Source organism: Narcine bancroftii, chromosome 1 (assembly GCF_036971445.1).
Source record: "Narcine bancroftii isolate sNarBan1 chromosome 1, sNarBan1.hap1, whole genome shotgun sequence".
In the NCBI taxonomy this organism is placed as follows: domain Eukaryota; kingdom Metazoa; phylum Chordata; class Chondrichthyes; order Torpediniformes; family Narcinidae; genus Narcine; species Narcine bancroftii.
In genome coordinates this window covers 332,304,648-332,331,767 of record NC_091469.1, presented here as the reverse complement: position 1 = coordinate 332,331,767, position 27,120 = coordinate 332,304,648, and the positions used below count along the sequence as shown (strand labels likewise).

The window sequence follows — 27,120 nt, the reverse complement described above, 5'->3', positions numbered from 1 at the left end:
ATATTGATAGGTGGGGACTTTAACCTTAATTTGGATTCAAAGATGGATAAAACTGGAGAAAAAGACTAGCAGAAAGAACAAAGTAGCCAAATTTATGGTTAAATCAATGCAGGAAATGCAACTTTTGGATATATGGAGAAGACAACACCCAAAGGAGAAAGAAAACTCATATTATTCGAGTAGACATAAAACATACTCAAGGATTGACCTGTTCCTGTTGTTAGCCTATATCCAAGGAAGAGTTAGGAAAACGGAATATAAAGTTAGATTGTTATCTGATCACTCATCCCTGTAATTAGCAATAGAACTGGAGGTCATCCCACCAAGAACATATAGATGGAGATTAAATTCCATGCTACTTAAAAGACAAGAATTTAGAGAATTTATTGAGTGCCAAATTAAAATGTACTTTAAAATAAATACAGAATCAGTGAAAGACAAATTTATATTTATGGGATGCAATGAAAGCCTTCATCAGAGGGCAGATAATAAGTAATGCAACTAAGATGAAGAAGGACTACAATCGGCAAATAGAACAGCTGAAAGGGAAATAGTAAATACAGAAATAGAACTAGCAACAAGGGAAGATACAACAAAAAGAGAATTGGCGGACAAAAAAAAAATACGAAACACTACAAACGTATAAGGTGGAGAAGAACATAATGAAAATAAAGCAGAAGTATTACAAGCTAGGAGAAAAAAAAGCACAAAATACTGGCTTGGCAGCTTTAAACAAAACAAGCTAAAACAACGGTATTGGGATCAAGGTAAAAAGACAAACAAATTACATATAACTCAACAAAGATCAATGAAAACTTCAAGGAATTCTACGAGCAATTCTACAGAACTGAGAATGAAGGCAAAGAAGACAAAATAGATGAGTTTCTAGCTAAAATTGAACTACCGAAATTGCAAGAAGAGGAACAAAACAAATTGATAAAACCATTTGAAAAAGAGGAAATACAAGATATATTAAAAAAGCTATTGAACAATAAAACGCCTGGGGAGGACAGACTTCCAATAGAATTCTATAAAACATTTAAAGAGTTACTAATTCCTCCTCTCCTGGAAGTAATGAACCAGATAGAAGAAACACAAAACTTGCCAGATTCATGTAAAACAGCAATAATTACAGTTATACCAAGACGGGGAAAATCCACTAACACCAGCATCGTATAGACCAATATCTCTACTTAACTCAGATTATAAGATAATAGCAAAACTATTAGCAAACAGATTGGCTGACTGTGTACCAAAAATATTAAAACTAGATCAAACTGGATTTATTAAGAAAAGACAAACAACGGACAATGTCTGTAAGTTCATTAACTTAATCCATGCAGTACAAGGAAATAAGACGCCAACAGTGGCTGTTGTTTTCGACCCAGAGAAAGCCTTTGACAGGGTAGAATGGAATTATTTATTCAAAGTATTACAGAGGTTCAACCTACCAGAGAAATATATTAATTGGAGTAAAGCAAGGGTCTAATATATATATATATAGAACTAATTTAAATTAAGCAGGTCAACTAGGCAGGGATGTCCACTATCTCCCTCACTGTTCGCGTTAGCAATAGAAACATTGGCAGAACTGATAAGAACAGAAAATAAAATAAAATGGATAAAAATAAAACAGAAGGAATATCAAATCAGTCTATTTGCAGATGACATCATAGTATACTTAACAGAACCAGAATTATCAATAAAAGAATTACATAAGAAATTGAAGGAATATGGAGAAATATCAGGGTAAAGATCAATGAATAATGCAGATTACACAGAGTTTAGAAAAGAATCACCATTTAAATGGCAATCACAAGCAATCCGATACCTAGGTATTAGACTAGATAATAATCTAGGCCATCTATACAAATTATCAGCCATTAATAAAGAAATTACAAGATGACTTAGAACATTGAAAAGATTTACCACTAACACTGATAGGAAGGGTAAATTGCATTAAAATGAACATCTTCCCAAGGATACAAAACCTATTTCAATCATTACCAATTCCCTTAACAGAGAAATTCTTCAATGAACTTAAGAGAATAATAAGGAAATTCTTATGGAAAGGGTGGAAACCGAGGATAGCACTAGATAAATTAACAGAATGGTACAAACAAGGTGATTTGCAGCTACCAAACTTTAAAAATTATTATAGAGCAGCACAATTAAGATATCTATCAGGTTTTTATCAAACAAGGGAAAAACCAGATTTGGACCAGGATAGAGCTAGGTAAAATAGGGGAGAAGATACCAGAACATATATTTTATATGTGGGATGAAAACCTGGTGCAACATAGAAGTTCACCAGTACTGCATCATCTGCTCAACATTTGGAAGAAGATTCACGTAGAAAGGAAAAAAACAAATTACCAACTACCAAAATTATTATTGACACAAAATCAACTAATCTCTTTCACCTTTCCTTTAGAGAATGGGAGAGAAAAGGAATTAAAAGAATAGAAAATTGTTTTTTAGGAAGTAATTTATTATCATTTGAACAAATGAAGTACAAATATGGAATAACTCATGGTACAATATTTGCATACCACCAACTGAAAACCAACTTAAAGGACAAATTGGGAAGCAGACTGTGATTACCCAGAAGGAAGCAGCTTTGAATATGTGATTACAGACACAATGATAATTAAAAGATTTATTACAAACATGTACATCAAGCTGCAAGAGAAAGAAAATGATGAAATAAGTTTTAAACCCAAACAAAAGTGGGAACAAGATCTAAACATAAAGATAAAAAATGAAATATGGGAAAAGCTATGCTCTGGAACTATGAGAAATATAATAAATACGAGGTTACGCATGATATAATATAATTGATTACACAGCCCCAAAAGTTAAATAAATGGGATCCAACAGTATCTGATAGATTTTTTTCCTTGTAAGAAGGAAACGAGAACAACAGTACATGTAATTTGGGCATTTGAGAAAGTAAAATATTTTTGGGAAGATCTAAATCAGATTTTAAATAAAATCTCAAAAAGCAACATACCAAAAAATCCAGAGATCTTTCTTCTAAGTAATATAAGAAGTAAAGAATTAGGCCTTAAACTGGATGAAGCGCAAAAAAGATTTATTATGATAGCGTTAGTGGTAGCAAAAAAAATGTATTATGTCAACTTGAAAATCAGAAGAGAGCCTGAGAGTACAGTAATGGTACATGGAAATGAATAAGTGAATTCCATTGGAAAAAATAACATATAATTTAAAAAATAAAGTCACATTATTTGAACAAATTTGGGAACCGTACATGGAACACAACAGATAGGGCCTACCATGGACCTCCACCCCCTAAAATGATAGAATGAGAAGATGAAATGAACTGACCCAGTGTATAATAGTAGATGACACAATTTTCTTGTTTATTTTCATTGCATGATGACATTGTTTAATGGGTTTATTGTATTGTATATGTTGAACGCTCAATGGGTTTAGAGGGGGTGGGAAGGAGGGAGGGGAGGGGAAAAAGAGGGAAATGTTTGTGTGTATTTTGATTAATACTGTTCATAGTGTGAAAAATTTTTTAAAAATGAAAAAAGATTGCAAAAGTGGAGAAAAGTCAGAACCTCCATCAGTCACAAGTGAGCGAGCAAACACATCACACAATGGCTGTCCAGTATCTTTCCTCAGCTACCCATCCTCTCCTTCCTAAAATCACCAATCAGCTGCCCATCCAGTTCAAGCAGAAATATTTCTATTTTTGCAGTTATTTTGTCCAACTCTTCCTCAATTTTCCCTCAAATTAGTTACAAATATTTGAGCAAACCCGAGAAAAAACTGTAAGTATGGTCATCAATGGAAAGAAAGGGAAAGAAAAAAAAAATTGATGCTGCAAATTAGAAATAAAAATAGTGGAAATACTCAGCAGGTCAGGTAATATATTTGGAGAGGGAAATAGTTAATATTTCACATCAATGACCAGAGCTTTCAGCTTCATCCTCTCTCGTTCCCCATCCTCTCCTTTCAGCAAGAGGAGAAACAGGTCTTTCCCTATCCTCACCTTCCAGTCATCACGTTCCAGTCATCCTGTGACATCCACCAGATACATCTTCCTCTCCCCTCATCTGTCTGGACCATTCCCCATATCCTCACCTTCCAGCCATCACGTTTCAGTCATCCTGTGACATCCACCAGATACATCTTCCTCTCCCCTCATCTGTCTGGACCATTCTCCCTATCCTCACCTTCCAGCCATCACGTTCCAGTCATCCTGTGACATCCACCAGATACATTTTCCTCTTCCCTCATCTTTCAACATTCTGTCTGGACCAACCGCCCTCCACCTTCAATAAAAATGGCCTGTTGGGAGCACAATTCATGGCACAAACAAAATTTTAAACACACAAGGAATATTATAAAGCAAAATTTCTCCTTGTGACTAGATATAAAAACATCCAATGGCATAAATTTAAATTCCACATTTTTAAGAAATGATGATTCCAAATGAGAGTTATATCTTATTGAATTATCCTCACCATACTTATTACCAGAGGATTCCTTTCAAATAAAGCTGATAGAAGAATTTGTTTGGCATCCAATTGACAATTTGCTCCAAATCCTTCCTGCATTTAAACAAAGCCTGCACTGATCCTCAATTAAGTCTCATCAGCTGATTAGCCTATTCATTTAATAAAATGTAATAAAGCAGCTTTCTTTTTCTTTGTAAAATTATATTGATATTTTTTGCAATAAAAAAGTTGAACAATTATGAAGTGTGCTACAAGACCAGGAAAAAAGTTATACAAATAATAAGTACAAGTTCCAAAGCACAATCATGATAATAAAATACAACTTAACAAAAGAAAAAAATAAAATAAAATTTATAAAAATCAATTTCAAAATCCATTCCCCTAAACAAAGTTGAAGATTAATGTTCATAAATACAGGAGGCACAATCTTAGAGAGGGACAACTCATTCCAGATTAAGGTTATGGTAGTAGTCCAAGAACAAGCCCCATATCATTTGGAATTTAATATTTGAATCATTGATCGCATATCTATTTTTATTCCAAGTTTAAACAAGACATAGTATCCCTTAGACATTGTGCATGTGTAGGTGGAGTATATTCATTTCATTTAATCAAAATTGCTCGTCTGGCCATCAACAAAGTAAAGGATAAATGCTGCATTGAGTTGAAGTTAGTAATACATCATCTTCTTGGAATGCTCCAAAAAGAGCAATGAAAGGGCTAGGCTCCCATTTTAAATTGAGAATCACTGATTATGTTTGAAAAGTTACTAAAATAAAGCAATAAGGGGAGAAATGATGAAATGTGAAGATAACCTATAAAAGGGATATCAATCTTTTCTCAGGTTTATGTAAAGAATAAGAGGCAAGGGTGGACATCAAATCACTGGAAAATGACTATGGAAAATTGAGAATGAATAGGCATTTTGCATCAGGCTTCACTATGCAAGACACCAGTGACATGCCAGAAATTTGAGAGTCAGGGGGTAGAAGTGAGGGTAGTCACCATTTCTGAAGAGAATGTGCTAGGAAGCTGAATAAGGATAAGTCACCTGAACTGGATGGACTACACCCCAGGATTCTGAATTCAATTCAGTTGGGAATGGTTCCAGAGGACTGGAAAATTGCAAACATTACTGCACACTTTAAAGGAGAAGGGTAAGAGACAAGAAACTATCAGCTGGTTGGCTGAACTTCAGTGGTTGGCGAGATTCTTGAGTCCATTATTAAGGATGAAGCTTCAGGGTAATTAAAAGCACAATTTAAAATAGGAGGAAGTCAACATGGTTTGCTTGAGGGGAGACCTTGCCTGTTGGAATTCTTTGCAGAAGCAACAAGCAGGATAGACAAAGTCAGAGGATCGGAGTAGGCGAGAAGTCAAAGCAGGAGTCTCAGCAAGTGGCGGCAGGGTATCCAAGCCAGGCGAGGTCCAGTTGAAGCAGCAATAATGGCGGCGCAGAGCCAGGATCGACAAGGCCCAGTTGGAGCCACGGAGAAGGGAGTATCAATTAATTATAAATAATTAAGATGATCAAACTTATTAAGATAAATAATTAATAAAGTAATAAAAGGACATTGGTGTTTATATATCACAGCAACTTGTTCTTGTGTAACAAGTTACAGTGATCTCCTGAGATTTTTCATTGCCATTAGGGAGTCGGGGAGGAATTTTCCAAGTTTTCGTAAACTAGCTAAAGGTTTTTCACCTCCCCCAGGAGTTACACTACCAATACAAGTAGGGTGGAAGTATAGTGTTATAATAAATAAATAAATAGAATGACAGGAAAAGTTAGGGAGATTATTTTTAACCTTTTTTAAAGTTAGTGTAAAGTTTTAAGGAGTTAAAGGTTAGTGAGAGTTAGAGGGTAAAAGAGAAGGTGATAGGTGAATAAGAGCTAGATTAAAAAAAGAGGGAGGGATTTAAAAAGATTTAGGGCTAGAAGACATGCTGCTGGCAGTTTGAATCTCAGAGAGAGAGAGACAGAAGGGAGTCTTGGACTGTGTGTGACACAGAAAGTGTTAACAAGCCAGGAGAAGCTTGTTGGAATTGAAACAGAAGCTCCAGAGTGGCGGATGGCTGGAAGTGCTATCTGTCTGATGTTTCTCTTGGAATAAGTGGAACAGAAAGGAAGTCTGTAGTACCCTGAAAGAAAGAGGTTATCATCTGGAGAACCCTGATGGGGCAAGTTTCATCAGCAAGACATTGAGGTGACTAATGATGGTACCTCAGTTGTGGAAATCCTGGAACTACACATCTCTCTCTGAAAACCTACAATAACCTTCCTGAGCGGTAACCATTTACCTTTCAAGCACTGGTGAACTTTATACATGTTAAATTTTGTGCACAGTATAAGAATTGCCTGCAACCAGTGAACTTGGAAGAATGAGAAGTGAGATTGAACTGTGAACCAAAGAACTTTTCTTAAATTTATACACACATTACATACACGTGCACTTAGAAGGGGGTTAATTTAGGTTAGTTAAGTTAATAGTGAAGTTAAAGTTTGATTCTGTTTTTATGTTTAAAGATAATTAAAAACAACTTTTGTTTAAGTAACTATTTGTTGTGTTGGCTATCTATTGCTGCTGGGTTATGGGATCTTTTGGGCTCATAAAAAAGGAAACCAGAGCACCCAGAGGAAACCAACACAGGAACAGGGAGAACGCACAAACTCCTTACAGATAGTGCTAGATTCGAATCAAGGTCACTGGCGCTGTAATAGTGTCACGCTAGCTGCTACGTAAGCCATGCTAATTCTAGGATGGATAGAAGAAGGGCTGACTGGCAGTAGGCAAAGGTGGAAATAAATGGGGGCTTTTATGGCTGGCTGCCAGTGACTATGGGTGTTCTGCAATAGTTAAATCCACTACATTTAACATGACATGTTAACTTTCTGAATAAAAGAACTGATGGCTTTGTAGCCAAGATTGCCGACAATCCAAAGATAAGTCAAGGGGAAAATAGCGTTGAGGAAGCGGAGAGTCTGCAGATGGATAGAATATAAAAGCAAATATATAATGCAAGGCTTTGTAATGTTTTCGTTATTCCACATTTGGAGTATCGAGAGCTATTTTGGTCCCTATACAGAAAGAAGGATGTGCTGGTGTTGGAGAAAGACCAGAGAGGGTTGAAAACATGATTCTGGGGATGAGATGGTTAATGTCCACAGAGTATTTGTAGAATCTGGCCTGTGCTTGTTGGAGTTTAGAATGGGAGAGTCCATTGAAACAAACTGAATATGCTCAAAATAAAGCTCAGAATTCCCAATATGAGTGTTGAAGCATAATTCAGAGAGCTTTTGCCAAGTGAACACTGAAGTATAAATATTATTTGGGAATGTTCTGTTTAATTTTCAAGCCCATTATGAATACATATAAGGCAGACAAGGTGAGCTGAAGATTAATGATGATGTTGATAACCATCAGGCATCAACATTGTATTACAGACTGAAAGTTTTTACACTGGCAAGCAATGCACCAAATCAAATGATTACACAGATAATAGTCGTCTTGCCATAAATATGGCCAATGCTTTTCAAAAATGTATTGCATCTCATTGACTAATTATATAAAAATATTATATCTTCAGAATAGTACATTAAAATATTGATTTCAAACACTGCTCTTTTCTTTGTACCCTCATGATGAAGTTTGGCTCCAACTTCCAAAGTTTAATCCTAAAGTTTTGGATTAGAGATAGAGAGGGAGTTATTATCTTGGAAGATCTTTCCTGGACCTAACACACAAATGGCATTCTGAAGAAAGTTTGCGGAGGTTTGATATGACATCGGAAACCCAAGCAAAGTTCTACAGCTGTGTGGTGTGAAGTGTGCGCAACAGCTGCATCATGTTCTGGTATGGGACACCAATACCCTTGAACGTAAAGTCATGCAAAAGATCACAGGTAAAACCCTCCCCACCATCAAGAAAATCAACAAGTAACACTGCCATCAGAGAGCAGCAGCAATCATCAAAGACTCACACCATCCAGCACATGCTCTGTTCACATGCTACAAGACTTGCACCATCAGGCTCAAAACAGTGGCTACCCCTCAACCATCAAACTCCTTAACAACAAACTCAATCAGGGACTCATTTAAGAATTCTTACTATTGCACTTCATTTTTTTTTTCTATCTCTGTATTGCATAGTTTGTTTACATTTCTTTATTTGTTTAAATGTGTGCATTGAGTCAGAATTTTTTTTGCACTGCCAATAAGTGGTAACTCTGCATTGCCCCCAAGAAAAAGAATCTCAGGATTGTATGTGATGTCATGGATGCACTCTGACAATAAATCTGAAATGTGAACTCAATCTACAAATTCACTGGTGACACCACAATTATGAGGTGAATTTCCGGAAATATTTCAGAATACAGGTTGGAGTTCATGCCAAAACAATCTTGCTCTCAACATAACCCAATCCAAGTTCCTCGGGGACAATATTTCAGAATGAGCATATCAAGGCCTCAACTTTCTAAGGAATCTGAGGAGATATTCTGTCAAACTTCTACAGGTGCACTGTGGAAAATATGCTGATTAATTCCATCACAGCCTGGATTAGTAAATTTGACTGCCTAGGAAGGCAAAAGGCTGCAGAAGGTAGCAAGCGTAGTCACGTCCATCATAGGCTTTGACCTCCCATCCATTGATGAGATCTATATGAAGCACTGCCTCAAGAAGGCAGCCAACATCATAAAGGACCCCGATCACTCGGGTCACAACCTCTTCTCACTGTCACCTTTGGGCAAAAGGTACAGAAGCCTTAAGACCATCACCTCGGTTCAATACACGGAAGTACCAAAGAATCTCAGCAGGTCACACAGCATGAAAAGGGTAACCAACATTTAGGGCCTGAGCCCTTCATCGTACCTTGATAAAGGGCTCAGGCCTGAAACATTGGTTATTCTTTACTTCCTATACATGCTTTGTGACCTGCTGAATGCCTCCATGCAAATTTTCTTTTGCACGGATTACTAACTACAGTAATCTGGCACTAATGGAGAATGGTAGATGCCAGCTAAGTGAATTTTCTGGTTGCTTAAGACTGTGTGTTGCCTGACTGCTGAACTAACATCAAGTATGCCAATTGCAAACTTCTCTATTTCTTCCTTGTTTATTTTCTGCAATTTTTTGCAGGTTGCTTGAAGCTGCCGGTTATGAATTCTGGAGAACAGATTTTACTGTATTATCTATCTATTGCATTTATTGTCTCTTTTTAATTAAGTAACCTATGTTGCTGCATTAATTTACAAGTTTACACACAATTTATAGAATACACACACTTTTTTTCAGCACAAAATGGAATGGACTCCTTATTCCTCTCAGACACAACTCTGCCTTCTTCATCCTACTAAACACCCAGCCAAAGCCCTCTGACCTTTTCATTGGTTCTCTGCAACATGGGTGATCTTGACACTCTTACTCTCCTCTTGCGAGCGAGATCCAACCCACGTCCGCAGCTTTCTGAACTAACCGGTGCATGCACGCAATGACTCCTGCATGTTGCCTCAAATACATCGTCAGCAGCAACCAGCACTGCTCCCAACACAGGTAAGTACACGACCGTGACAGGGGCCCCCTCCCCACCCCAGCCTCTGAGCCATGCAAGGAAGTGACTGATCAGATCTGTCCAGCTACATAACGGTCTGAAGGCCCAACCTTATACGATACTGCATGGCAGTCAGTGAATGCCCTGACTGGCAGGAGTGTGACTGTTCTTCCAACCCTGGCACCAATGCAGTACATGGACCATCGATATACACTGGCTTGAATCTGTCGATGGAGACTGTGTCAGCTTTCCTATTTCTGTGAATCACAAAAGTCTGTGTGGTGTTGTAAGACTTCAAAAGGCCTGTCGTAAATGGGTAGAAGTGGTTTGCAAACAGCACCATGCCAAAGGAACACATGTGCAGCGTTGTAAATGATCCAGCATATACACCGCATGTCGCATAGGAATAGGTCTGAGCTATCTATTGTTTCCCCAAAGACAATCAACATAACTCACTGGATCATCGAGCATCATCTCTGCACTCAAATTCACAAAATCATTAGGCAAAGTCAACATGGTGCCATATACCATATCTGCTGCTGAACATCCAAGATCCACCTTTACAGCAGTATGTACACCAAGGAGAAACATTGCCATCAGCACTTACTGTCACATCTGCTTTGAATTGGTGACCGAAACGCTCAACGAGGCCGCTGGCCTACAGATGGTAAGCCAAGGTTCGAATATGGGTAGTGCTCAAAAGATTGGTGATTGCTCAGAACAATGCCGACTTGAACTGAGACCCTTGACCTGTTGTAATAGTGCACAGAAGATGGAACCCAACGATCCATGATGGAAACAGGAATCCAGAACAACAAAATCTCCTAGCTTGGATTTCGTGTGTCTTGGAGACTTTGGACAGTTGACATGGCAAATAGGTCCTTGCAAATAGCCAACATCCTGATTAAAATAAGGACAGTTAAAGTGTTCCATATTCAATTTGATCGATGCTCTTTTACCAGAATGAGACAAATTATGAAGAGCCTCAAAAATCTCCTGCCTCATTGCTGCCAGCACAAAAGGCATAGGTCTTTCTGTGGAAAAGTCACAAACCAGTGTTTCACCCGATATATCCAGACTCACATCTTGTCGATGGAGACCTGTGATAATCCGGCAATACCGGATGAGATCAGGATTGGTGTGCTGTACACGAGCTATGGCAGTGAAATTGATGGCCGTAGTCATACGTAAGTGATCAATGTCACGTCTGGACAGCATTCACCTTCCTTCGGATATCCCATATGTCCAAGGAAAATTGCAAAATGAAATTCAAGTGCCGAATTTCTCGTGGCGAGTTGAGGTGAGCACTTGTACTCCAGTATGTGTAAAAAGCTAATGGTCTGTAGACATGGTGAAAGGGTCACCTTCCAATAAAAACCGGAAATCTTTCACTGCGAGATAGATCGCTAGGAGCTCTTGACCAAATGTACTATACTTTGCCAGGCCTGGTCATTTTCTAGCTGCCATTTGTAGAAATTGCAAGGTGGCTGATTGGACCAGACAGCAGCAGCAAATTTCCAGTGTTTCAAACAAATACGCCATCCGTTGCCTTGACCACATCCTCAACCAGCATGATTCCAACCAGGCTGACGGGAGAAAATCCGTTGGGTGCTTAAAGCCTGGAGCTGCATAATCAATGCTGCTATTTGCTATTCCAACTCAGTTATCTTTGTTTGATAAGGTGCAGTAAGTAGTTGGTCCAGCTCCGTCTGCTCCTGCTGACTAGAGGAAGTACCCAAATCCTTCTATCTTTATTGTGGAGTCCGTGGACATGAGGATGGCATGATCCGCCAACTCAGCGAGGGTAGATGCTTGAAAGACACTCACCAAGTGTCCTTGAACTCAACAAGATAAACATTGGAGGAACCTTTGCTTCCAAAAATTCCCTTCAACAGAGTCCGTACCAGCTAGTCTGCACCATCTTCTCAGCATCTGTGATGATTGCCCATCACCTTGGATAGTAACTCAGTAATTCAAGATAGCTGAGAATGCTGCAGAATAGTATGTCGAAGGGGATGGTATTCTCTGGATCAACTAAAACATCCTCCACTTCACAGCCAATCTTCTCTGGAAGACAAGCCACAATTAAACTAAATTTCACCTTCTGACATCACACTGAGGGTGGTAAAACGTGCCTTGAGGATCATGAACCATGCTGGTGCATCATTAATAAGCGAGCCTCTAGCCTGACCTCCCCATCTGCTCCTGTAAGGATTTACCCTCATCTCCTTCCATTTCAACCTGTGTTTTAAATCACATCGGGGTCACCACATAGCTGCAGTAATTTACCACGTTTACACATAATTTAAATTTTTTTTTCAGCAAAAAAAAAATGGAGTCAACTCTCTTTATTCCACTCAGATACAACATCTCATCAAACTTCACCCAGCCAAATCCCTCAGACCTTTTCATTTGACTCTCTGCCACACGGGTGATCTTGACACTCTCACTCTCCTACTCTTGTGTCCAAAATCCATCATAAGATGACAAACAGAACTGCATAAGTTCAACAGTTTGCATTTTTAAAGATAAATTTAAAAAGGAACAGTAAGCAAATGTATTTTTTGACCTCGACAATTTTGGATCTGTTCAGCCACTGAAACAAGGCAGTCTCAGATTTCTGCACACATTCTTTCAAACACAGAAGCCTGAAATCGACTAAATAACAGAAAGTGCTGCAAGTCATTGTGCTCAGGTTTAAGTCCAGTGGTGGGCTGAGTTTTGCGGGGATCCTCTGTTTGGCAAATTATCTCAGATCGCAGGATGAGAGATTCTCCTGATCTTACTGGAGATTCAAGGTCCACAGATCAGGAGGGGAAATGAGTCAAAAGCACCCATTCTCAACAAGGGACACAGCATATTTACTAAAAACTTTGTTTTCTTTTCACCTCGCATGACAATTTTTTTTCCACTTATTTGACAAACCTCAAAGTGCAGCCATCACCTTTGTTTCAAATGCTGTTGGAGTTGCATAGTCTGCAGTCAAGTTGCAAACAACCAATAGGATCATCTTCTCACAACTGGCCCAGTAAGTGTAACTTTTGTGGAATGTGGCCACTTGTATCACTGTGTTCAAAACAGTGAACTGAATGTTAAATCAGACAGGAGGCATGAGAGCAAATGTATCAAAAGTTGTACAGTAGTTAACAATCTTTACTTTTCACTAATCTACTTATTGAATAATGATTTTGATGAGACATTTTGGTGACAAGTCAAATGTTAGCCTTTCTTCCCCCAGTTAGCCCACTCTCAGATTAGAGAGAGACAACAGAATTAAATATACGATCTCCTCCTCACTGACAATCAACATACGTGCACCTCAAGGATGCATAATTAGCCCACGACTGTCTACACCCATGACTGTGCGGCTAGGCATAATTTTAATGTCATCTACAAATTTGCCCATGTCAGCAGTCATCAGCAGAATCACAGATGGCAATGAGGAAGAGTACAGGAGTGAGATAGATCAGCTAGGTGAGTGGTGTCACAACAGTAATGTTGCACTCAACGTTAACATAACTAATGAATGATCATAGACTTCAGAAGGGGGAAAATCAGGAGAACTCAAAACAAGTCCTTGTCAAGGGGTCAGCAGTAGAGAGGGCAAGAAACTTCAAATTCCTGGGTGTCCACATCTCTGAAGACCTATCCTGGGGCCATCATGTCGATGCATTTATAAAGAAGCCTTGCTATATTTTGTGAGGAGATTTGGTCTGTCACCAAAGATTCTTGCAAATTTCTACTAGTGCACTGTGGAGAGCATTCTGACTGGTTGCATCACTGCCTGGTGTGGAGGTGCCAATACACAGGACAGGAACAGGCTAAAGAGGGTTGTAAACTAGCCAGCGCCATCATAGGCATTACAGATAGACCCCCAACTTGCTATGTTCTGACTAATGATATTTCAAAGTTATGATGATCTGAATCAGTTTTGAATAAAGGTAAGTCAGGCTCTACCTGTATCAATGTGGTTGCTTTTCCTTCTCTGAAGTAAATGCTTCTGTCCAATCAGCACATGCTAATCACTTCCCAATTGTGCTTTGTCGGACTCAACGCCATTTTTTTTAAAAAAAAGGTGATTTGAAACGCATATTGCTGTCGCTGGAGAGCGAGATTGAAGAGGGAGAGAGAGTGACGGCAATCCGCATATGGGTTCCAAATCACAACATAGGTTGCAAAGTGACACTGCTGACCCAAATTACCAGGCGCCATCTTGGGCTACCAGCAGGAGCGGGAACATCGGGTCGGCCTCCTGGCAGGAGAGGCTCAAAAAATTACCTGTACTGTAGACCCTTTACTTATGATAATTTCACCTTCAGATGCAAGTTGCGGAACCAAACCCCATCATAAGTAGGAGTCTACCTGTAGTCTTCAGTGTCTCAAAAACCAGCATCTATCAAGGACCTTCACCACCTAGGCCATGCCCTTTTCTCACTGCTACCTTCAGGAAAGAGGTACAGGAGCCTGAGGATGGTAGCAATGATAATGGTACAAAATTGTACAATGGTACAAATTAGCTTCTTCCCCTCTGCCATCAGATTTCTGAACGGACAATGAACCTATGGACACAACTGCACTTTTTCTCTTTTTTGCACTTATTTATTTTTAAAATTCTGTATTAATGTAATTGATAGTAATTTTTGCACCTTGTTCTACACAATACTACTGCCACAAAAAAAAAACAAATATTGCGATAAATGTTCATGGCAATAAAACTGATTCTGATTTACACAGGGATAATATTAATTTGAAATGACGAGGTGTTCATTTCCGCTCATGATTTCATCTTCCAGCATACAACACATGCTGATCTTTATTACTGAGTGCTAGCTACATTGTTAAAAATGTGAATCTGTGATTTTTTAATCTGGTCTCTCATTTCTGCAAAAAAGAAAATTCAAGTTAAATTGTGGCCATTGTTTAACCTTCATACCTCAATGATTATTTAATCCAAGCCACATCTCTTCCTCTTCCACTTCCATCCTAGAAGGGTTTCCACACAGAGTCATTTCCTGCCAAATACTTTCATGGGTGGATCAGAAGTTCCACAATGGAAAATCAAAAAAACCTATTGTTTTTGGAAAACCAAACTTGCCAGTGATATTGTCTCCTCCCCAAGCTATTCATTCAGATTAGATCAGAAAATTCAGGAGCCTTCCCTAAAATCTGAGCCAAGTCTCAAATCACTTTCCATCAATTCTCCAAGTTATGCTTTATCAATCCCTTTATTCATCTTTTAATTTTCCCAAGACCCTCCTTTTCTCCGCAGAAAGTTTGTGCATACAGGAGCATTTTTAGAAATTGCAATCTCAAATGTGACCTATATGGGAAGTCACTATTAATACTTACCAGAATAGGCTGGAACACCAAGAGTTTTAGCATCAAACTTGATGGGTGCTGGTTTCAGTATCTAACAAATTCACAAAAAAAAACAAGTTTCACTGTGACAGTTGATAGTTAAAGACGAGTGTTTAAAACCACAGAAAAATAAACTCAGAAAAAAATTGAAAAAAAAACTTCAATTTCAGCCCAGGACAGAATTCAAGAAGCCCAAAATTCGGAATGAAAGGCAGTTTCAAAAACAACTTGCCAATTTTCAACCAAAATATTTTTGATGAATCTTTAAATACTTTTTAAAACAAGTTAAACTTCCCTAACTTAATCGCAGAGTTCTGAAGATGAAACTGAGGTGAATCCAGTTTTATTTTATATATAAGAGTTGGTTGGTGCAGGGGAAGCCAAACTGTGGAACTGCCTATTGCAGAGGCAACATTTTTGGTGGGATTTTAAGGCTGCTCAAAGGTGGAGTGGGAACACTGAAAAGATTCACTCACGGAGTCAGTGAAGTTGGCAGGCAGTCACTCTTCCCTCGCTTGCTCAGTCTCTTGTCAGAGCGATTTCTCTGATTAGAATCCCTTTGTGGCCAGAAAACTGCTTGTACTTTTAATTGATTCTCATAAAGATCTCCCTCCCTACCTTGGGCCAAGTGTTCACTCCTTGATAAAGGGCTCAAGCCCGAAACTTTGCTCATGTAATTTTATCTTTATTACATAAAGAACACTGCATGACTTGCTGAGATTCTCCAGCAATTTTGTGTGAACCCAAAATTAGCACAGCAGTTAACGCAATGCTGTTACACAGTTAGCGGCATGGTTAGCATAGCAGTAAGCGCACCAGCAATCAGGACCAAGGTTTGAATCTCGGGCTGTCTGTAAGGAGTTGGTACGTTCTTCCCATGTCTGAGTGGGATTTCCCCGGGGGCTCCAGTTTCCTCCCAATGTTCAAAACCTACCAGGGGTTGTAGGTTAATTGGGTGTAAATTGGGCGGCATGGGCTCATGGGCCAAAATGGTCTGTTACCATGCTGTATCTATATTTAATTTAATTTTTTTTAAAAATATGGTTGGGGTGGAAGGGGAAAAAGCACAGACCAGCAGGTGATAAGGAGAAAGAAAGGGCTGGGGAACTGTCTGGTTGGAGAGGCTAAGAGAGAATGCAATTTACTATGTCACTGAAGCATTGGGCTGGCCTCTCAGAGGTACTTGCTGTTGCATGTGGACAGAGTGAAGGTGCTCAACGAAGCGATCTCCCAGTTTGCGTCCCATCTCTCTAATGTAGAGACCACAATGGGAGCACCAGATGCAGTAGATGGTCCCTGCAGATTCACAAGTGAAGAGCTATTTGATTTGGAAGGACTGTTTGGGGCCCTAAATGATGGTGAGGGAGGTGGTGGGCACAATTGTGGCACTTCTTGCAGTCACAAGGGCAATAGGTGGGAAGAGCTAAGTGGACGAGGAGTTTCAGAGAAAGCAATCCCTACAGAAAGGGGAGATGGGTGGGGAGGGGATGACCGCATAGTTATAAACAACTGTTTATCTCCACTTCAAATTTACTGGTTTACCCAATGGCATTGATGAAGGAAGCAAAAAAGAAAATTCTCAGCTTCTGCTATAATACTTCAATGAATGAGTGGATTTAATTGTGTAGATTGAACAACACCACCAATTATTTTTGAAAGGAATCAACGAATCACTGAGCAAACTCAACTAAGCTAAACAAAAAATGCAAATAAAAATAGATCCTCAAGTTGTTTTAAAGTGAATTGCACGTTCATAAGAATGAAGTGAAATGAAGATTATTGGAATCAAAAAAATTGAAACTTAATACATTACAATCTTATAAAGTAGAAAAAGATTTACTACGCACTCGACAGAAATATTATGAATTAGGTGATAGAGCCCATAATGTTTTAGCATGCCAACTCAAAGTGTTGCAATTATCAGGAACAATAATAGCAACAAAATGGGAAATTGGTCAAATTACATATAAAATGCAAGAAATTAATGATGATTCTAGGAATTTTTATCAATAATTTTATCAGTCTGAATCTTTAAAGGATGAGGAAAAAAATAGATGAATATTTATCACAAGTTATATGTCGATGAAAAAAATTAAATTATCCAATTCCTTTACTGATGTTGAAGTATAGATATTGTCATCTTTGCCAAATAATAAGGCTCTGGGAGAGGATGGTTTCTCTCCAGAGTTTTATAAAGAACTTAAGGAGTTGTTAATTCCTGTTTTTAATGGGACTTTTGGATCAAATGAGAGACTCTAATGACTTAAAAGAATCTTTTAAAATAGCATCAATACAGTTATTCTAATAGACTGACAATATTATTAAATACAGATTATAAAATTGTATCCAATTTATTAGCTAACAGATTAACTAAATATTTACCTAAATTAATAAATATGGATCAGACTGGCTTTATTAAACATAGAAGATCTGTGGACAATATAGTCATATTTATGTCTACTAAATGTAGCCCAGGAAGAAAAAATACCAGCAGTAGCGGTGGCTTTAGATGCAGAAAAAGCATTTGATAAACTAGAATGGGACATTTATTGACTTTTTTGGAATTCCAAATGATTTTATAAACTGGATAAGAGCTTTGTATAATCATCCAAAAGGTATAAAGTGGTCACGAATAGGCAAGTATCTAAAATGTTTCCATTAGAAAGGTCATCTAGACAAGGATGGCTATTATCACCATTTTTATTTACATTGGCTATAAAACCATTGGCAGAAATGATAAGAAGAGATAATGAGATTAAGGGTTTTACGATAGATGATAGAGAACATTAGCTTGTTTGCAGATATTATATTTTACAGAACCAGAAATGTAATTGAAGAAAATAAATGTACGATTGGCAGAATATGGTTAGATATCAGGTTATAAAGTCAATGTAGATAAGAGTGAAGTGATGACAATGAATGATGGGAACTATACATTAAGTATAGGTGATGAAGTTTAAGTGGCAAAAGGAAGCAATTAAATATTTAGGAATTAATATTGATAGAAATTTAAGTAATTTATTTAAATTGAATTATCTACCATTACAAAAAAAAACTCAATGAATATTTAAAGAGATGGGAAGATTTACCAATAGCTTTAATAGGAAGGGTAAATTGTTTAAAGATGAATATTTTTCCGAGGTTGCAATATTTATTTCAGTTGTTACCCATTCCTATACCAACAAAGTTTTTTCAAGAATTAAATAGAAGTGTAAGAATATTTATTTGGCATGATAAAATGCCAAGGATAGCTTTGGAAAAATTAACTTGGAAATTTGATAAGGGAGGATTATGGTTGCCAAATTTTAAAATTATTATAGAGCAGCTCAATTAAGATTTCTCTCCTCCTGTTATCCAATTGGGGAGAAGACAGCGTGAGCACATATTGAAATGAATAACATAGGAGAAACTAATCCAGAACATTTTTTTGTATAAATGGAACAAGGAACTTTTGAAAGGAGTACCAATTTTAAAACATTTATTCAAGATATGGAATGGAATTCATATACAAAGTGGAATTAAGAGCTACCAAATAGCTAAGGTGATGTTAAAACAGAATAGACTTATTTCTTTTACTTTAAATAATCCTTTCTTTGATATCTGGCACAATAATGGGATAAAGAGGATAAAAGATTGTTTCCTAGGTTCTTTTTTCTTGATTTTTGAACAAATGAAAGAGAAATACAATATACCAAATAAAACTTTTTTTTAATACTATCAGCTTAAATCATATTTAAAAGAGAAATTAAGCACGAATTTTAGACTTCCGGAACAGAGTCCATTTGAGTACTTAATAATTCATACATTTATTGAGAAATTTATTACTAATATGTACAGGTACATGATCCTTTATCCAGACATCTAAAATTCGGAAAAATTCAAAATTCGGCAAGTGGGGAGAGAGGTGGCAGCGCTAGTCGGGCGGCTGAGGGACCGGAGGTCGGAGGAGGCGGCCAGGCGAATGGAAGGGGGTGGGGGTGGATATGGCTGCACAATTTGAGTGGGCTTTCCAAAATCTGAAAAAATCCAAAATTCGGAACACACTGTCCCCCAAGGGTTCCGGATAAAGGATCATGTACCTCTATATACAATTACAAGACACAATGCAGAAAAAGGAACTGTCTAAGTAAAAAAAAAAAATGAGAAAAAGATTTAAATATACAAATTCATGGTCAAGATTGTGCCAGGAAAGTGTAACCAACACAATTAATGTTAGATATCAAATGGTACAATATTTTTTTTACACCAATTATATTCTTCTTTGGCTTGGCTTCGCGGACGAAGATTTATGGAGGGGGTAAATGTCCACGTCAGCTGCAGGCTTGTTTGTGGCTGACAAGTCCGACACACTGTATAAATAACATGGACTCAATTCAAATTGTTCTGATGAATATTTCAGATACAACAAAGAAACAGGAATCTTGTTACATGCAGTTTGGTTTTGGGAAAAAGTGGGAAGATTTGAATATATTATTGGGACAAATTATGAAAATACAGATACCAAAAGATCCCAGAATATTTTTGCTTGGTGTTTTATGACATTGAAACTAAATTGAAGTTAGACAAATATCAATGAAAACTTTTGAGGGCAGCAATAGAGATGGCATGGAAATGTATTGCAGTAACATGGAAGACAGATCATTTTAGAAGGTTGGATAGATGGCATGTGGAAATTCAAAACTGTATACCGTTGGAAAAGATTACATAATTTAAGGAATCAACTTGAGAATTTTTATATGATTTGGAAACCATATATAGATTTCATTAGTAAGAGTCCATCCACATCATCCATAACACCCACTCCTCCCAATTAATATGTACAGAATAGAATAATATATTCAGAATATACGAATAGTAAATAATAAATAAATTGAGATGTTGTCTCTTTTTTCTATTTTTTCTTTTTCTTTGGAGGAGGAGGGGGAGGGGGATAAAAAAAATTATTTATCATTTTGTGTCGTTTTTATTATATTGTATTGTTATTCGATGAAGAGTTTATATGTGCGTATTGCTGCAAATGGAAAATAAAATTTTCAAAAAAAAGTTGTTTTAAAGTACACTTTCAGTTACCTTCGGGTTGTCCATAATGGGTGTCACAACAAGATCAGCATCGGTATAGGCAAGCCCCTTGATTTTGGAGTTCATATCCTAATGGATGGCAAATAAAGATTCATAACAACAATATTGTTCAAAACACTTAATGAAATTAATCTGCAAACAATAACCAAAAATACATTGAAAAATTTCATCTACGTGTCCTGCTATTAATATTTACAATTATTCATACATGTATATTTACGATGGGAACCAACTGAATTACCGCTCATCACAGCTTCAGCCAAAAGGGTATAATGAAATGTAACGAGCTTGACTACTTTGATTCTTGATTTCGGATTAAGAGAAATTCCTGATATTGGCACAGCCGTTCTGATGAAATCTTATTTTAAGACCATCAGACATAGGAGCAGAAATAGGCTATTCAGCTCATCAAGTTGCCCTGCCATTAGGAGTCACGTGATGGAGTAGTGGCCGGTCAGGGAATTCCAGCCCTCTCCCAAAAAGTTAAAAAAAAAACACACAAAGCACAAAGGTACAAGATTAAAATTTATAATAAAGTAAAAATAAATGTGAGAAGAAAATGGCAGCGAAGAGAGAAAAGTCGAAAACAACGGGAAGAAAAGAGGAAGAAAGAATGTCGGAAGAAGGTGAAGGCCTTACCTGTCCGAAGAGGCCCGCCGCGGAGAGAGAAGCCCACTCCCTCAGGTCATTGGAAGTCCCGGGCTCGGGACTACAAAAATGGCTCGCAGAGCCGAGTAAAAGCGCGCAACCGCGCATGCGCAAGGAGTCGCGCATGCGTGATGCGCATGAAAAAAAACCACACTGACAGGAGGGGGGAACAGCTGCGGAGTCGATCTCCACAGCTGAGAGAGACACCTGCAGCACAGCAGCAGGTGCAGAACACAGACAATAACGACAACAAGAAAGAAGAGGGTAAAAAGAAAACAAGGAAACAACAGATGGTCAACCCAGAGGAAGAAGAAGAAGAACAGAAAGAAATGGAAGAAGAAGAGAAAGGCAAGACAATGGATGTATCTTTTTTTAAAGAATATATGGAATCAGTGAAAGAATGGCAATTACAAGAATTTAATGAGATAAAAAGAATTAAGAATGCAGAAGAAAAAATGAATAAAATAGAAATGTCCATGTCAGAGATAGGAAAAAGAGTGGAAAATATGGAAGAACGAGAAACAATTGTAGAAATGGAAGTAGAGGACTTAAAAGAGAAATTAGAAGAATCTATTAAAAAAGTTAAAGAGGCACATGAGCTGTTAGCTCAGAAGATAGATATAATGGAAAACTATAATAGAAGAAATAATATAAAGATAGTGGGCCTTAAGGAAGATGAAGAAGGCAAGAATATGAGAGAATTTATAAAATATTGGATCCCCAGGGTCCTAGGAAGACCAGAATTACAGGAAGAAATGGAAATAGAGAGGGCACATAGAACACTAGCCCCGAAACCACAACCGCAGCAAAAACCAAGATCCATTTTAGTAAAATTCTTAAGATATACAACAAGAGAAAATATATTGGAGAAAGCAATGAAGAAAATAAGAGAAGACAAAAAGCCACTGGAATACAAAGGTCAAAAAAATTTTTTCTATCCAGACATAAGTTTTGAACTCCTGAAGAAGAGGAAGGAGTTTAATACAGCAAAAATGATCTTATGGAAAAAAGGATATAAATTTATGTTAAAGTACCCAGCAGTACTTAAAATAGTTATTCCAGGGCAACAAAACAGACTATTCTCGGATCCAGAGGAAGCACGAAAATTTGCAGAACAACTACAAAACAAGCAGAGAGATGAAGACATGTAATGAGAGTAAAAATGACCACGAACTATATATATATGTGTATATGGGTATATGTGTGTATATATATAGGTGTGTATATATATATATATATATATATATATATATATGGAGTATAGATAAGAATTAATAAGGGAGGGAAAGGGAATAGAGGGAATAAGGAGGGAATTAAAAGAGTGACCTTTGTTACATATGAAAATTGAAATCTTTTCCGGGGGGTGCTGGGTAGGGAGGAGTTACGGTCACTGCAAAATCAGTTGACGTTTGCGAGTGAATTCGCAAATCCAAATGGAGAGGGGAGATGTGGTTGCCCGACAAGGGATAAAGGGCAACTCAGGAGGGGGAGGGGAGAATGGGGTTAAAGAAGTTTTAAATAGGAGAATAAGGAAAATGTTTGAAGTTTTAGAAATGTTGTCTTATAAAGTGTTCAAAACAAGAAAGCAGAATGAATGACAACATTGTTTGACTGGTTTAATGTATCTTAGATTTTGTACTTTAAATGGATGGGGGTGGGAGGTAGGGAGGGTGGGATGGGAGGAGGGAGGGGGAGAAAATGGCACTGTATATATTTGAAAAGGAAAATGTATGTATCATGGTCAATGTGGTTTATAGTGTGAAAAATAAAAAAAATTTAAAAAAAAGTTGCCCTGCCATTTAATCACAAGCTGATCAATTTTCCACTAAGCTCCACTGCCTGGCCTTTTGCCTATGATGCTCTGGCTAATCAAGGACCTATCAATCTTTGCCTTAAATTCACTAAATGACTTGGCCAACACAACCACCTGTGGCAACAAATTCCACAGATTTACCACCCTCTCACAGAAGAAATTCCTCCGCATCTCTGTTCTAAGCAAACGCCCTTCAATCCTGAAGTTATGGTCTCTTGTCCTACATTCTCCCACCATGGGAAACAACCATTCTACATTTACTCTATCCATGCCATTCAACATTTAAAATGTTTAAATAGGAATCCCCCCTACCCCTCATTCCCCTAAATTCCAACGAATACAGCTGTCAAACACTCCTTGGAATGATAACCCTTTCCATATATATAACCACATAACCACTTACAGCTTTTCGTTCTCGGAATCATGCTTGTGAACCAACTCTGAACCCTCTCCAACATCAGCACATCCTTTCTTAAATGAGGACCCCAAAACGGCTCGCAATATTCCAAGTGAAGTCTCCCCAGTGCCTTATAAATCCTCAACATCACATCCCCCCTCTTATATTCTATCCCCCTTTAAATGAACGCCAGTATTGCATTTGCCTGCTTCACCTTATCAATGACCCTCATGATGTCCTGAAGCTCAAGGAGATCCCCTCTCAGCTCCTGTGCTCTCAGGAAAACAGTTAATTCAGTCTCTCAAAGTAATTCAACTTTCCCAATCCTGACAACTACTTCTTGAACTTTCCCAACTTTATACTATCCTTCCTATAGCTCGCCAACCAAAACTACACACAATATTCAACGCCTGGCCTAAACAACATCTTGTAAAACTCAAAAATGATGTGCCAGCACTTGTACTCAATGCCATTACTGAAGAACGCAAGTGTTCCAAATTTGTGGTAATCTGTAAAGAGTGATGTGAACTGAACCCTGAAGTCCCTCTGATGGGTTCAATTGAAAAGAGCAAGTCCTGCCTTGGTTCAATTTACCCAAATGCAGCACCTCACACTTCTCAGTGTTGAACTGCATCAGCCATTGCTTATCCCAATTCTCCATCTCATCTAGATCCTGTCCATTTCATGTGATGCAGAATTTTATAACTGAGGCTGCAAGAAGAAATGTCACACTGAGCAAATAATAGCAAAGAGAAAAGAAACTCTCATTCCCCAAGCATAGTTCAACATCAAAATTATGAGACTTAACTGATTTACTCCTGGATGAACAGTGATAATGGGGGAAGACCCAAAAAAAGGCGACAAGTACAAATTTGCTGGTAAACTGGAGAACAGAAATACAGCTCTTCTCCGAAGGGTTCAACTGCCTGCCCCTTATGCTGGTGGCTCTGCACAGATGTTAAAACCATGTAGCCACGGGTCTATCCCCAAAATGGCAAAGCCTATACTCGGCGGCAGCCATGAGGGGTTCCAGACTCCAAAGAGCAGCGGTCAGGCGCAGGACACCAGAAATGGGAGGAATACCCCCTGTTGAGAAGGGGAAGCAGAGGAGATGGCCATAGCAGCAGAACAGTGAGGGTCTCAGTGGCTGAGACTCACACAGGCTGTGGCCAACTTATGATTGGGGAACCCACACAGGCTGCAGGCTACTGGAGACTAGCTCATGGGAACCAGGCATCGGAACTAGGATTCAAGAGGGACCTGAGGGCAGGAAGGGCTCCTGAAGAGTCTCTGGCCCTGAAGGCTTCCTGATAATTGTAGGTTTGCACCTGGAATTCGGATTGCCAATAGATCAAGGAGGAATATGTACGGCTGTAGAGGCTGCAGAAGCGTGAGAGGCAAATCCACTTACACTCAATGACTCTGAAGGGCCTCTCTTTCTCTCGTATTGTAAAAGGTGCTGAATTACAGCAATGGCGACTCTTTGGCCACCTTACAACAGGCAGAAGGCAAGTTCTGGACTATTATTTGGCAATAAAGGAATCTTGAATCTGAACTTGTCAATCATTATACCAAGTAAATGGTGCTTTCAGCAGAGGTCATAACTTGTGGTCAAATCTGATGCCTGATGAGGTGCAACTTCTAAATGAATATCACAAAGACCGAACTCATCCCACCCACCATGTTTTCACTATAATCCTTGAAGCAAACAGAACCAGAATTCTCACAACCATGACGTGATGAGCCTAACCATTTAGAAACATAGAAGATAGGAGCAAGAGCAGGTCATTCGACCCTTCGAGCCTGCTCCGCCATTCTACGAGATCATGGCTGATCTTAAAGTTCAGTACTCCGTTCCCGCCTTCTCTCCGTAACCTTTAATACCCTTATACTGAAGAAATATATCTAATTCCCTCTTAAATATATTTAATGAACCTGCCTCTACTGCCCTCTGTGGCAATGAATTCCACAGATTCACCACCCTCTGGATAAAGAAATTCCCCCTCATCTCGGTCCTAAATGGTTTGCCTATTATCCTCAAACCATGGCCCCGGGTTCTGGATTTTCCCATCATTGGAAACATCCCATCTGCATCCATTCTGTCCAGTCCTGCCAGAATTTTATAGGTCTCTATGAGATCCCCTCTCAATCTTCTAAACTCCAGCGAGAACAATCCCAATTTGCACAATCTTTCCTCATAAGTCATTCCTGCCATTCCAGGTATCAGCCTGGTGAATCGCCTCTGCACTCCCTCATTGCAAGAACATCCTTCCTTCGATAAGGTGACCAAAACTGCACACAATACTCCAGGTGTGGTCTCACCAAGGCCCTGTACAGCTGCAGTAAGGTATCCTTGTTCCTATACTCAAACCCTCTTGATATGAAGGCCAACATACCATTTGCCTTTTTAACCGCCTGCTGTACCTGCATGCTCGCCTTAAGAGACTGGTGTACAAGTACCCCTAGGTCTCTCTGCACTTCCCCATCTCTTAATCTATTGCCATTCAAATCTTCCCTCCAGTTTGTATTACCAAAGTGGATAACCTCACATTTATCCACAGTGTAGTGCATTTGCCATGTATCTGCCCAGTCCTTCAATTTATCCAACTCACACTGGAGCTTCCTGACCCCCTCTTCCGTGCACACAACCCCTCCTAGCTTAGTGTCATCTGCAAATTTGGAGATATTACATCCAATCCCCTCATCCAGATCATTAATGTAAATTGTGAACAGCTGGGCTCCCAGTACAGATCCCTGTGGCACCCCACTGGTCACCGCCTGCCACTCAGAAAACGAGCCATTTATCCCAACTCTCTGTCTTCTACCTGCCAGCCAGTTCTCAATCCACATCAATACTTTGCCCCCAATCCCATGAGCCTTGATTTTGGAAGCCAGTCATTTATGCGGGACCTTATCGAAGGTCTTTTGGAAGTCCAGGTACACCACATCCACTGGCTCTCCCCCATCTATTTTACCTGTCACCATCTCAAAGAATTCCAATAGATTTGTCAAGCACGATTTACCTTTTGTAAATCCATGCTGACTCTGTCCGATCCCTTCTCTGCTAGTCATATGCTCCGCTATTACATCCTTAATAATGGATTCCATCATTTTGCCCACTACTGATGTAAGGCTCACCGGCCTATAATTCCCCACTTTTTCTCTACCCCCCTTTTTAAATAGTGGGGTAACATTAGCTACCCTCCAATCCATGGGTACTGATCCTGAGTCTATCGAGTTCTGGAAAATAATTCTTAAAGCATCTGCTATCTGAATGGCCACTTCCTTAAGTACCCTAGGATGCAGATTATCAGGCCCTTGGGATTTATCTGCCTTCAATCCCATCAATTTCCCCAAGACCATGTCCTTAGAGATACTGATTTCTTTCAGTTCCTCCCTTGCATTAGTCTCTGTTTCCCAACATCCTTGGGAGGTTATTTGTATCCTCTCTTGTAAAAACAGAACTAAAGTAAGATTTTGTCACAATTGCCTATTTGCCAATTGCCTATTTTTATATTCATTTCACTGTTTAATTTATCTTTAGCTCAAGTTATCTGCCACAGATACAGTCATTATGCCTTGGTCAGATCAGGAAGTGACTCAGCCAACACATCTTCCACTCTCAGCTTCGTTCAGTCCATTTCAATAATGAGAATGCGCCGAGTCCTTTTTCCTTACCGCCTCCAAATTAAAATTCTTAAACTCATGTTTGCACTGACTCATGGCAATGCCCTGCCTAGCAACCACTCCAGCTACAATCAAACCAACAAATGACCTCCACATCAC

At 38.7% G+C, this 27,120-nt stretch overlaps 1 protein-coding gene across 13 annotated transcripts in view; it reads right to left on the bottom strand.

Annotated features, from left to right (window-relative positions):
* Positions 1-27,120, bottom strand: part of ulk4 (unc-51 like kinase 4) — a 655,266-nt gene that overhangs the window by 538,788 nt on the left and 89,358 nt on the right. For all 13 annotated transcript variants that reach the window (XR_011348088.1, XM_069908808.1, XM_069908860.1 and 10 more), the window contains exons 13-14: positions 20,468-20,545; positions 15,389-15,449 (exon numbers count right to left, since the gene is read on the bottom strand). Coding sequence is in view for 12 of the 13 variants with exons in the window: in XM_069908808.1 (XP_069764909.1) it covers positions 15,389-15,449; positions 20,468-20,545 (139 nt within the window). In the remaining variant the exon portion in view is untranslated. The remainder of the gene's footprint in view (positions 1-15,388; positions 15,450-20,467; positions 20,546-27,120) is intronic.